Genomic DNA, 14315 nt, shown 5'->3' with positions numbered 1-14315 from the left:
CCCTTCACATGTAAACATGGCAGAGTTAATCCAACCTCTAGTGGTTGTCTTCCTGACAGCCGCTAGAGGTGCTTCTGCGATGTTGGATGCGAAATTCGCATCCAGCGTGCAGAACGTCCACAGGAAAGCATTGAGAAATGCTTTCCTATGGACTGTTAGAATGCGCGCGGCTCTTGCCGCGCATGCACATTCCGCTCCACTCGGGAGCTGACGTCGGCGGGGGAGGAGAGGTCAACAGCGCCAAGGGAGCCTGGCGATGGATTAAGATAAGTAGCCGAAGGGGTTTGTTTTCCTGACACTATAGTGATCCTTTAAGTCATGCAAGTTGCGATATGGGGCTACAATGGATCAGATTTTTACAAATGCTCAGTTGGATTCAGATCTGGGGAGTTTGGAGACCAAGAGAATACCTCTGCCATGTTCCTGAAACTTTTTTTTTTTTTTTTTAATTTAATTTACTTTTTTAAACTACATTTTGGTGTTTAGTGAGTAAACCTCTGCTTTATTTTTTTGAAGAGCGCACCCAGCAAGGCATGATTGCACCAGGTTTGCTGGATATTTTGTCATCTCCCGTGTTCTTGCAGCCAATCAATCATTGATGCAGCTACATGCGAGTTTCTCCGGGAATCTGCCTTTATTGGATTGCTAATGAATATTTACCAGCTCGCTCTGACTCACACTGTAACTTAGTCCTTTTTAAACCTGTTCTGTATGTATCAAGCTAATGAACCCATCCTCTGTGCCAGGAAGGTGAATTCCTTCCCAAGTATTCGATCGTCTTTAAAGGGGAAACAATCACTCTAACAGGGACCTCTGATTTGGGCTATAGGGCTACCATATCCTCAGTTTTCATGTGGTTCTCTAGCGGTATGTAGAATTCATATGCTAGAGAAGCTCAAGGAGTGATGCCTTGATGATTAAATAGAATTATCTTTTGGAGTGTGTGAATTTTATTACCGTGCGTTAGACCCCTTTTAAACGTTGTACAGACTCCTGTTGTGTGAAATGAGTTTATTTTCTAATTTCCTCCCTCACATTTTATATTCTAGATATCAATCCATAAATGTCCTTTAGGGTTTGGTTTCCATTTAAGCTTGTGAATGCCAGTGATCTGAGTAGTGCCATGCTATACTCTCCCTCCTGGCTTTCAGTTTCTGTTGACTGTTTTAGTTTATTTCTGATATCACTTTGGTTGGATGTTTACACACTTTTGTGGTTCATACGAGCTTTCACTGAGTTTTTTTATATAACCTAATGTACCAAAGGGATGTGTAATGTAATTTTCTGGCATTTGGTATAGGCTAAAATGAGCCACAAACGGTGCCACGCTTGTTATTGTTGTGTTTGTAACTGCTGGAAATAGTTCAACATCAAATCTACTCTTACGCACCAATCAAATTGTCTGGCCTGTTCTTCTGACGTTTTATTAATAGGTTTTAAAACATACCAACTTTTAAGAAAAGCATGGTCACACCAACCAAATGCTATTGTGTCTTGGAGACGATTTGTAATTTCTGGAATCCGTCTTGTAACAAAATATTTTTTTTTTTTTTTTTAAATTCCTGACGTATTGCAATTGTATGACGACAGATGATCAACACGTTGTCACGTTCTTAAAGGACCACTATAGGCACCCAGACCACTTCAGCTTAATGAAGTAGTCTGGGTGCCAGGTCCAGCTAGGATTAACCCTTTCTTCCATAAACCTAGCAGTTTCAGAGAAACTGCTATGTTTCCAATAGGGTTAATCCAGCCTCTAGTGGCTGTCTCATTGACAGCCGCTAGAGGCGCTTCCACGCTTCTCACTATGATTTTCACAGTGAGAAGACGCCAGCGTCCATAGGAAAGCATTGATAATGCTTTCCTATGAGACTGGCTTAATGCGCGCGGTCTTGCCGCGCATGCTCATTCAACCGATGATGGCGATATGGAGGAGGAGAGTCCCCCACCCGGCGCTGGAGAAAGAGGTAAATTTAACCCCTTCCGCCCCCTAGAGCCCGGCGGGAGGGGGGCCCTGAGGGTGGGGGCACCCTCAGGGCACTATAGTGCCAGGAAAATGACCTTGGCTGCTTTGTAGAACAAGATGTGAAAGCATAAAATTTAACACCTCCCTCTCCAATCCCACAAACACACAGAAGTGACCTAAACATCCAAAGGCAAATCCAATGCTTTATTTTATAAACCCCTATTTACACACCAACATATCCACTTCTAACAGCTATTCAGTTATTAATGGCAGGCATGCAATATTATAGAATATCAAAACTCCCATATTCAAAATATTGTAAACCCTTTAAGACTGTAAAAAAAAAAACAACTACCATCCCCCTCACTTTAATCGTTAAATGGAGTACCGGTATGTTTATTGTAATTTTTTTATAGAGCACCTCCACTTCGCCCCCTTTAAACTTTAAAATGAAACACCATACTGAAAGTCTTATTATAATACTCTGACTCCTTATCCTGCACGTTCCTATACATCGTTTCGCTGACTGTGCGGTTTTGCTAAAGGCCATATTTGCTGGGTTCCTGTGACGTCGAGCTGTGATGAGTAATACAGATATTACAGATATCGTAGGTGTAGGTGGTGACTGCAGTGCTGTGATTAACTCTACACTAGACCGGTCTGATGCAAGAACTCCTACCTTCTAACCTGTTGGATAATCCCATGCAGTACAATTGACCCGTTTTAAAATCTAACTCCCATGTATAGACTATTCCAGGGTAGAACACGGTGTGGTACACATGACAAAGTTGCTGTTTTATATGTGGGCATTTTTACATCTGGTCCCTATTTTGTATACACGATAGTTAAAAAGCAAATTAATACTTATTGAGTGTACCTGTTCAGTTGCGCATGGAGGTGGGATTTTTGTATTTAAAGGGGCATCATAACCTGCACAGCTGATGGCAGTGTTTTATGGGGCAAAGTATCTTTGGGCACTCTGAGCTTATCTTTGCTGTTCAAAGGTGTAGACTTTCCCCTGCAGAGGGCTGTCCTAATTTATCTTAAATCAGCCCCACCTTGATTATATCTTAAATATCAACTTTTATGCCAAACCGTAGCCACACATCGTAGTGTTTTACATTTCCATATCTGGGTGAGTTAGACCCGGACTTTTGATCCTTGGCTGCTCACATGGACTTCCACGTTTTCTTAGCTGGTAACAGTTCTATAAACTTTTATTATTTGTTTATTTATTATTATTATTATTATTATTATTATTATATTTTTTATATTTTTTTTTTTTTAGAAGACCATCCTTATTAGTAGGTTAGAAATTGTCTGCACCAGAGTTACCTTCTCTTATTTTATTTCTAATATAATTTAAACAATAATTTTCTATATAATTTGTCATGTCCTATATACATCGTTTTTAGTTGGTTCAACCTTATTAAATTGTCATGTCCTAGGATTTGTAAATTGTATGTCATTCCATATATTTGTGAGGGACTGAAAAAGAAAATAATATTTTATGGGAAATAAAACTCCTTATGCTGAGATGCAGATTTACCATGCTGAGTTCTGTACCTAAACTATATTAACCTCTGAGCTGTTACACCCAAAGATATCACTTCCAGAGACAAAGTCTTGTTTGTGTTTTTTTTTATTTTTTTATTTTTTTTTTAAGTGGTATTGTTTACTTGATATTGGTAAATCTGGTTGTATACTGTGACTGGTAATATGTGTGCATTAGTATCAATTGATCCTTGTCCGTTCTCCTATAAAATGGTTTTATTTGATTGAGTTCATTATAAGTTGATTTTGTGACCTTTGTTAATCGTGTTTGAGATGAGTCCGTCCTCGTTTGTTTCACATCATAATAAAAAAGTTGAAAAAGATTAAATCACCCATTTACTGAATAATTCTCAAGGGTATTTATAAAACATATTCATCCTTTTTTTTTTTTTTCTTCTTTTTTTTTCTTCCTGCAGGCAAACGCAAAGCACTCAAGTTGAATTTTGCCAACCCAGCCTTTAAATCGACCGCGAAATTCACTTTGAATCCCACCATTCAGAGTTCACACATGTGAGTATTCAGCTTGCGCTTAGAAATCTGCATTCCGTTTACACCTCCGGATCTAATTCAGCTTTATTTATCAAAGTATATGACCTTTGTTTTTAAAGCCCTACTCTAGTGTCTCTTCTGGATTGCCTGGAAAAATTCTTAATCCAGTGCTTGGCTTACCACTGTATATTGCACAACCTTTTTCTTAAGTACAATTTACAGTAAGCACTCGTTAGTCAATACAGTTTAGTTCAAGGCCTGTTAAATGGAAAGCACGTCTGTTTTTTGAGGACCCTCTTTATCTGACACTTGCCTGTGTACCCCCTAGAGATGACCTCAACCAAACATCTTAATGCTGCATTAAAATGCATTTGGAATAAAAAAGTTTTTTCATTTATCATCCATAGTTTGATTTGTGCCAAATTATTAAAGCTTCATTTAATTTAATTTAAGGCATAACCCTGAGATGGGCAAAATACTAGACTTTTTTTTCATGGGGTTTCCACAATTTTTTTGTTTATGGTTTTGGTAAATTGCAAGCCATTAATATTTTGGAACGTTTCCCAAAAAAATAAAGCCACCGGCATTAGGAGCCTTTCACAACAAGCATGTTTAGGAAGAGGACATCTTGAGCAGAAACTCCTAAAGGGCTGGGTGAATTTGACCCAACCTTTTCGAGGATATACATGGTACCGTGTATAACGACTGGTCAACAGAACTGGTACATAGTATTGTCTTTCAGGCAAATGCTGAAAAGCTTGCAGTTCTGAGTCCATAAATCGTATTTAGGGTGACAAGGCTAGCTGTGGGTTTATTTATTTAATTTTGTTCTTTGCTCCCAAGATTCTCGTTCTTGTTCTAAGTGCTTTCATTTCCTACTCCCATAATAGTGTCTTCTGGTATGACTGCTTGCGTGGCCTGTTTTTTGTGTTTTGTAATGTCGTCTTATCGTTACATTTGTTAACAATAAAATTGTTAGCATACCAGATATTAGGGGAACCAGTTTTCTCATTCCTAACAATGTCACTATTTTATATATTGTCACAATGAAAACGGTCGCTGACAAACCTCTACTTGCAATTAGCAAGACACCAAGTCCATTATTGCTGCCAATGAGGACTGCAACAGGTTAAAAATATAGCTTATTGTAGCAGGCTAAAACGTATTGAGGATCGGAACGTATTGCCTTTTCTCTTGGTAGAACCCTGCTTTGACCAGGTGTAATAACGTGCCAGGCCTCTGTTTATACTGTTAAGGAGCCAACGAGCCTTGCCGACATGTGGATCTGGAAATCTGTGGAATGAATTTTGTAATAAAACTCCTTTCCCTTTCTCTCCTCTCATGTCTTCCAAGGATGCAGAAACCAGAGCCTATCCGAAATCTTGAGGCACCGTACCAAAAACAGGAAGTGCGGATGGCTGTTGCGAAGACGTACAGCACAAATGATCAGGCAACTAAAAACAGGCTGTATGTGCACCAATATTATTGCCGAAAATAACAAATTCTATACTGCAGAACCACGTGTTCTCAGCCATTTATTTTTTTAGCACAATCCCCAAGAAATTAAATTATTATATAAATGTTACACATTTTAGAAATTCAAGATTTTTGAAGTTTATGGACTATACATAACTTGCATCAGTGCAATTAAAAAAAACAAAAAAAAAAACCCTTCCCCCCCCCCCCAAAAAAAATGAAAATCAACATCACTCTTAGAAACATGTTCTACTCCATGTAGTTGCAGCCACATGCATGTAAGAGAAGGCGTGTTGTAACTTATTGGACTTGCACAACTTAAAACAAAAAGTTCTGTAATTTAATTGGTTTTAAAGTTACAAAAGGTATTGAAAGGCATTAAATATAGGCATCACTTTTTTTTTTTGAGCGTTTTACCAGAAATACTGGAAATTCCCTATAGGCATTTGCATTGCATGTTACAAATGAGGTTTTATGGGTATTTGGAATGCACAGATAGTTTAGCTATTTAAAAAAAAAAAAAAAAAAAAATGAATTCCTTATTCTGTCATTGTGTTGAAACCCTTCGTCAAATGTTCTAGTCATGCAACCTGTGGTCTCTGGGTAGTGAGAGCAGGAAAGGGTAGGTTCAGAGGTGCTGGTTTTGGTCCTGAACTTGCGCAGATGACAAGCGGCACAGTGATTCGGAGCACCGTTTGTAGATCAGTAATTTTTACGCTAATCCTGTAATATCAACTGCAAAAAGGAAGGGGTACAGCGATCAGCCCTTAGCTGCAATTCCACTTAGCCACAGTGAGCATCCATAACCAACTGTCTCCTTAAAACTTACTTTTGCCTTTGGCTACGATTTAACATGAGCAGCTCTATCTCTACACTTGTGTTATTCTGTTCAACACTATTTATGGGTATATATCTATATATAATGGATATATATCTATATATAATGGATATGTATCTATTGCATTGTGGCATAAACCGTCAAGGAATATATTGCCAAATAACCTCTTCCATATTATTTTAAGCTAAAGAGATTCATGCAAAAGGTTGTATGATTCTTCTTGAAATTAGGTGAGAGATGTAAACTGATAAACACTTAGATCATTTACAAAGATACAGTATAGTGTCTCACCATGGTAACTGGCATTGCTTTACTTACTACCTTTCCTCCTGGAAACCCTAACTTGTCAAAACATTAGGAGTTAATAAAATTGACCTGTCATGGAACACACGCGTTGAGCTAGATTAAAAGCCTTTTAACTTCCGTGTATAAATTTTGCTTGTAAAATTGCAATTGAAAAAAATAGGTCCCTCATCCTAACTGTTAATCAATCCTTCAGTATAGATCTGTGTGCCTTCAATTCTCAGTGGAGAGCAGGAGAACCCTTCTAAAGGCGGTTCTCCTGCTCTGTCACAACTATAAAGCATGCACTGCGGATGTTGTGGTAACTAGCACTAGCCAGAGGCGGATATGAATGGCTTTACTATTCAGACACAGGTGCACAAGCAATGAAACCGGCATAGTGGTGTCATGGGAATATCACAGTAGTCGAACACTTACAAAGCTGTGGTATTTGAATTATTAAATAGCCACAAGCAAAGCACTGAAAGAAGAGATCCCAGTATCCTCAAACAGGTATAGAATAAATAGGAATACACGTCTGTATGTGTCACTCTGAAAATCTAACCTGCTCCTCTTAAACATTTTCTACACGTGTTCTTAGTTGGTGTATAAAATTGCCTGATTATGCTGGAATTGTCAATAATGGCTCCCAGAGGATATTTTATTATATTCAGCAAATCGTCTGAGCCCTCTCTTTCTAGAATTGCATTAAGAGACAGCTATTTATTGGCATGTCCATGTTTCATTTCCGCAACACAAGTAGGCTCCTGGGAGCATTAGATGCTAATTACTGTAAACTTGGTTAAAAGATTTCACCAAACTTGCCGTTAACCTCTTAAGCACATTTTAGTATTTTTCTGTTTGTGTCTGACTGTTAAGCTTATTTGCACAACTAAATTTGGTTTCGAGGTGTATTCGTATCTATGATGCACGAACGGCAGAGCAGTTCAGAGTGCGATTAGTAGAAAACTGAGGTCCCCTCTATTGCTTCTAAGATGAAGTTATTTTGTATTACCGGAGAACTGTGCTCCTAGGGCTCCGGGTACTTCCTGCTTTCATAATTTCAAGGTCAATAAGAGGAGTACCAGTAAGTTGGGTAACACCATCTACGATCAGGAAGTTACATGGAAACTAGTTAAAAGCCTAATGTACATTACAAGGCCAACTCCTTTGATATTATTGTATGTTGTTTGTATTATGTAGTATTTGTAGAGGTGAATTAGTGGTACTGTTATGAGCATCTGCAATTACATGTAAAATAAGCCCGGAAAAGAGTAGCCATGCAATTTCTACGACCATACAACTTTAATTACCTTGCTTATGAATCACATCTCAACTATGCCCTTTTTTTTGTCACTAAAAGTGAAATAACGCAACTTTTATAGAGCTTGCGTTGCCTTATTTTTGCTAAAATATAAAGTCTCATATTCGTCAGTGGCTTTTACTTTATCATAAATTATTTTTTAATTTTTTTTTATAAAGCCCCTTAAGGCATTTATTTATTTTTACACATGTATAGGCGAATGCTAGATTTTACATTCAGAATGGGATATTTTAAACTTTTCAAGCATTCTATTATATCGGGAGCAACAACTGCACATCTAAGGGGAGCGACGGCTAAACCTGGACACTCCCTAATATTACAAATAGCTCACAAACTTCTGGAGTGCCAGGGCCAATGTCACAATGCTAGAAGAATGTGTTTATAATTCTGGTATTTGGAGGTTTAGCAACATGAACACCTACACAGAAAGCGAGTGCTTTTCAAATTGAAATGGTCTGAACTTGTACAAGAGCAACGTCTAACACACACACCAGCTCATGGACCCTTCTATGATTTTTACGGGGGAAAACATGTCTGTTAAAATTGCTCAGCCGCTTCCTTGTTGCTTCTGAATTAAGCAGCATTTGGAAAATCCGGAGGGCTGTTGCAGTATGGCGTCTTCTTCAGTTGCCTCTGCAGCTTTTTACTCTAGCTGCACGGATTAAATATTATTAAAGAGGATTTACTGGGAATTCTCATGGGCACTGTGGACTTAAACTGCAGTTTAAAAAGAAACGTGAGCACCATAGATTTACAGCAAATTCTTTAATTAAAACCTAGAATTGATGGGCCTTTCGTGTTCTTGAGTTTAATTTTCTCTTTGAATAATTTCACAATTAGAACCTACAAGATATTCCGTGCCTTCACAAATCTATTTCTATAAAGCCAAAACACCGGACTAGTCTTCTGTTCCAGTTTGTATCGGTGTGTGTCCATTTTTCTCTCTATTCCCTCTATTAAGTGCTGTGGAATATAATGGAACTAGATAAATGCTAATTTCAAAACTATTTGTCTTAAAATTACTTCCGGCATGAGGTTTGTTGAAGCTTCTTGTATTTCTTTAGAGATTGCCACCAATAAACCTTTTTCTAAACTGTGGAGATATTTTTATATTCTCACACCTATATTCATACTCTGCCCCAAGAGGTGCTTATTTAGAACTTCCACTCTATGTATATATGACTGCATTCCACATACAAATCAAATTGACGTTCTTTTAAAGTTCTTTCTGGTGTTAAGATTAGATCTTTATCGATAGCTCCCCCAAAATATTGTGTCCGGGATTAAAGCTGCGTTGGTGCTTTCTTTTACCTACCAACGACCTATATATGCGCCCAAGTTTTCTGACCACCTTCTTGGTTTTATTTTATTTATTTCCCCCACAAGGTGACATGTCTACTTTACGGAGGTGCTGCATGTTAATACTAATATCTCATGTTTTCTCTTGGGCAGAGAAAGATTGCGGACGCATAGCATTGAGTCGTCGGGAAAATTAAAACTTTCTCCAGAACAGCATTGGGACTTCACAGCAGAAGATCTGAAGGACCTGGGCGAGATTGGAAGAGGAGCGTATGGATCTGTAAACAAAATGAGTCACAATCCAAGTGGGCAGATCATGGCCGTTAAAGTGAGTAATGCACATTTTTTTTAAAAATATGCTTTGATGTATTTACAAAATTACGTCATGCAATACTATATATTATTAAGCCCTCCCTTTCTGTGTAATAATTTTACAGCAAGAGTTTAACCCCTTAAGGACACACAACGGAAATATTCCGTCATGATTCCCTTTTATTCCAGAGGTTGTGTCCTTAAGGGACACACACTGTATATTTTCAGATATGCCTGTTGGTTCCGAAGTCCTTAAAGGGACACTATAGTCACCAGAACAACTACAGCTTATTGTATTTGTTCTGGTGAGTAGAGCTTTTTGCTGTAAGCACTGTCTTTTCAGAGAAAATGCAGTGTTTACATTACAGCCTAGTGATAACTTCACTGGCCACTCCTCAGATGGCTGCTAGAGATCCGTCCTGGGTCGGGGCTGCCTAAAATGCATCCAAACATTCAGTATCTCCTCCCTCTGCATGCAGACACTGAACTTTCCTCATAGAGATTCATTGATTCAATTCACCTCTATGAGGAGATGCTGATTGGCCAGGGCTCTGTTTGAATTGTGCTGGCTCTGCCCCTGATCTGCCTCTTTGTCAGTCTCAGCCAATCCTATGGGGAAGCACTGCGATTGGATCAGGCCACCACTTCTGATGATGTCAGCAGACTGCTTTTTTTTTTTTGAGTCAAACAGCATGCAGAGTTACAGCTTCTGACTTGAATACAGTAAGATTTCTCTATATTTATGGAGACATGAGGGGCCCAGGGGGGCTAGATGGTGGGTTTTAACGCAAACTGGTCAGGAATACATGTTTGTGTTCCTGACCCTATAGTGATCCTTTAAACAAATACATCTGGTAATACGGGCTAGATAGAGCAGGAAATAAAACACACACACTTAAAATTTGGAAGCTTATTAATTGCTTGATATTGCATAACTCTAAAATGTACTCCTTTTAAACACCATAACCCCTACCAGGGGTTACTGAGCCCGACATTTACGTCTGCTGTACTATAGCAGCTAATACCAGTAGTTTCTCCAACCCTTATTCCTAGAAGACTTGAAATGGTAATTTTGTGTGACTCACTGTTTTACAGAGGATTCGATCCACAGTGGATGAAAAGGAACAAAAACAGCTCTTAATGGATCTAGACGTTGTGATGAGGAGTAGCGACTGTCCGTATATTGTTCAGTTTTACGGGGCGCTGTTTAGAGAGGTGGGTGCTAATAGTTTAACGTGTGACTACCTGTGTTTTCATTATGATACGGTTTGTGAAGCGGGCAGTCGTACAGTCTAAAATCTAATTTCTTCTATTTTTAGGGCGACTGCTGGATCTGCATGGAACTTATGTCTACCTCGTTTGACAAATTTTACAAATATGTATATAGTTCATTAGATGACGTTATTCCTGAAGAGATATTAGGCAAAATCACTTTAGCTGTGAGTATGTGCTACTGGTTTATTCCGGTTTATTCCAATTGCCGTGACAAAACGAGTTCATATTCTGTTTTACGTATACACACATATCGTAAAAAGGTTTTCTTCTACATTCATGTGCATTGTAAACGAAAACCGTCTGCAAACTAACTCCGTTAGCTGTATTTTTTTTTTTTTTTTAAATAAAGAGAGATGTACAAATACAGAGACAACATGACCACCATTTGAAGGATTTTCTTTTTATTTTACCTTGTGTTCTTCTAGCTGGAGAATCCTGATTTTTCTCATTATCAGAATAGTTTTAGTAGAATCTGGTGCAGTTTATGATCTTTCTTATGTCTGTTTTGATAAACGGTTGTTTCTTTTCAGACTGTCAAAGCATTAAACCACTTAAAAGAAAACTTGAAAATAATTCACAGAGGTAAGAACAATGGTAGTGCCTCTTGATTTGTTGCAGACCTTATTTTTCAGACCAAAACAGCATTTCAGTTTGAGATGGGGAGGAGGTTAGACATAAGGTAACTGATTAGAGTAGGGGTACACTACTCTGAACGATGGTGCTTTGCCTATCATTGGGAGATGCTGTCAAAGAGGCTGAGCTACTAGTTGGGTACATATAAGATACCCAATCTTTATGTGGCATATATTAAGATTCACAACAGTTATTAGTTCTTGTCGTCTACCCCCTCATTCCCCTGATGTATTTAGAATAATTTACCTAAAAATTCTAAACCTTTACTTCCTCCTGTTTTCTGGAAAATCAGTGCAGTTCCTACACATTTCGAAATATCCTCCTCTAAATCCTTTTTGAAATGGTTCACTGAGCAGCAACCCTAATTTTCTTTATATTATTTGTTAGATATCAAACCTTCCAATATTCTTCTGGACAGAAATGGGAACATCAAACTCTGTGACTTTGGAATCAGTGGTCAACTGGTAGACTCTATCGCAAAGACCCGAGACGCTGGCTGTCGACCGTACATGGCCGTAAGTTGATCATTCCTTTTTTGTTTTTGTCTTCTCATTGAGAGGGATCAGTAAGAATATCCAGGTTTTTCTCCTCTCCAAGCTGTGGCTAATGTACCTGATGGCATAACCTCTTTTTACTCTTTTTACTTTGCTTGCTGTTAAAATGAACATTTACGCTTTATTGGACTGTAGGAACTTTACGAATGTCCGTAAAATAGAGGCAGTCGGAGCCTGAGCAGTCGTTTGAGAGAGGGGTAGAAATATTGAAAGTAATTTGAATTGCCAACAGTTTTACTACCATTAGTTTAGACCAGGGGGCCCCAAATGTTTTAAAACTGCAACTTCCATGATGCTTTGTCATTCTAAAGCATTCTTAAGGCATGCAAAGCATGGGGGTTGTAGCTCTACAACAAGCATGTCAAACTCGCAAGGCCGCATGCAGCCCACAATGGACTTCCTTGCGGCCCAGCGAGCCGTGAGTTTGAGACATGCTTGGTGTTAAAGCAGAGGAGGCACCTGCTTTCTCAACATTGCAGGTGCCTACTCTGCTAAAATTTACCCTGCCGGGGCACTGCAGATGTTTTGGACTACACCTCCCATGATGCTTTGCCAGCATTATGGGTGTAAGAGCATTATGGGGAATGTTGTCCACAACATCTGGAGTGCCGAAGGTTGCCTATCCCTGAACTAGAATATTATCCAGTCAGTTCAAGATCCAATCCCATTGACGTCATGGTGTTGCAATTTGTAACATCAAAGGGACACTCCACTGCCAAAACCAGAAAAAGACTATATAGTCCCTCCTTACGTTGCCATTTTTAGTTAGAATTCAGAGTTTTGTTTGTATTAAATAAATCTTATATAGTCTAGATTTAAAGAATACATGCATGCCGTGTTTATATTTTTAGTAGAGCGTAAGCTGTAATGCTTGTATGTGTTGTCATACTATTTGCAATGGGCTATGCCATAGGCTGGTGTAAAAGTGGATACATTTAATTCTTTGTTTTAGTACACAAACTGCTAGCAATTCCATGAAGTTCTGTTTTCGTCTCACCTTTTCGTGGCCCTAGTGCAGGGATAGGCAACCTTCGGCACTCCAGATGTTTTGGACTACATCCCCCACAATGCTCTTACACCCGTAATGCTGGCAAAGCATCATGGGAGGTGCCGAACAACATCTGGAGTGCCGAAGGTCGCCTATGCCTGCCCTATTGGGTGGATAAAGTGTGCCGTTGCTTACCTGCCGCACACGGAGGAATTTGTTTATTGAAGTCAGAATTTCTGATGTTGATCTGAAATCAGTTTTTTTTTTAAATGCTTATTTTACCTATGAATAAATCAGTCTCTACACGTAGTGGTTTATTTACTGAACTCTGACTTGTAACAATTTTAAAACCTGAACTACTAAATTGAGCCTAAAATAGCAAAGCCATGACGATGGTAGATGAGTTAAGAGTCTAGTAGTTCAAGCACGTCAAACTCAGTCTAGCCCAGCCTATATAAACAAGGTTTAAGTTTTATGTAGGACGCAAACAAACACGTATTCTTTCATAGACGTATAGGTTTATTTTGAAAAGTTCAGTATAAAAAAAAAAAAACAGCATCCCCCTCTACTAAATCCTAGTCCCCCCCCTCTACTAAATCCCAGCACCCTCCTCTAGCCAACGAGCACACTCCACTTTCATTGCCGCTGCCAGCATGCGACTCCAGAGTCTGGCCTCTGGTATACCCCAAATGGCGCCGTCCGCACCCTGTGCCAAAGCGTGAATCCTCCTGCTGCTTTTTGAAGCCCTGTGAAGGTGGGTCACGTCGGAATGTGACGTGGCGTTGCGTGCCTCCGTGCACCTCCAGGTACTTCACTGTCCAGCCACGGCCATTGCAACACTGACTCACACTCACACTCACTCACTCACTGACAGACACACACACTCACATCATTCCCTGTTGTCCAGTGGGGATCTTCTTTCTGGAGATCTCCTTCCTGCTCCTCACTGGTCCCTTGCACGCAGTTTGATGCTGGGTGCCGGAATAGGACGTCATATTCCGGCACCCGCGAGGGAGCAGTGATGAGCCGGAAGACTGAGCTCCTCCCTCCCCCCCCCCGGTAAATTTTAGCAGAGTAGGCACCTGCAATGTTGAGAAGGCAGGTGCCTACTCTGCTTTAACACTAAGCATGTCTCAAACTCACTGGCCGCAAAGGAGTCCATTGTGGGGCGCGAGTTTGACATGCTTGGTCTAGTTAATAATAAATCCCTGTGTGTGTACTTAAAGGACCACTATAGTGCCAGGAAAACAAACCCTCATGGGCCCACCCTCCTGCCGGGCTGAAGTGGGAGGAAGGGGTTAATCCCTTACCTTTGTCCAGCGCCG

General features: G+C 39.5%; 1 protein-coding gene across 3 annotated transcripts in view; it reads left to right on the top strand.

The window, feature by feature from the left end:
• MAP2K4 (mitogen-activated protein kinase kinase 4) overlaps positions 1-14315 on the top strand; it is a 40246-nt gene that overhangs the window by 14497 nt on the left and 11434 nt on the right. For all 3 annotated transcript variants that reach the window (XM_063456058.1, XM_063456060.1, XM_063456061.1), the window contains exons 2-8: positions 3937-4030; positions 5363-5476; positions 9382-9556; positions 10636-10755; positions 10860-10979; positions 11346-11397; positions 11836-11963. In XM_063456058.1, the coding sequence (XP_063312128.1) occupies positions 3937-4030; positions 5363-5476; positions 9382-9556; positions 10636-10755; positions 10860-10979; positions 11346-11397; positions 11836-11963 (803 nt within the window). The remainder of the gene's footprint in view (positions 1-3936; positions 4031-5362; positions 5477-9381; positions 9557-10635; positions 10756-10859; positions 10980-11345; positions 11398-11835; positions 11964-14315) is intronic.

This window comes from Pelobates fuscus, chromosome 5, assembly GCF_036172605.1.
Source record: "Pelobates fuscus isolate aPelFus1 chromosome 5, aPelFus1.pri, whole genome shotgun sequence".
Taxonomy (NCBI): Eukaryota; Metazoa; Chordata; class Amphibia; order Anura; family Pelobatidae; genus Pelobates; species Pelobates fuscus.
This window is presented reverse-complemented; position numbering and strand designations above follow the sequence as displayed.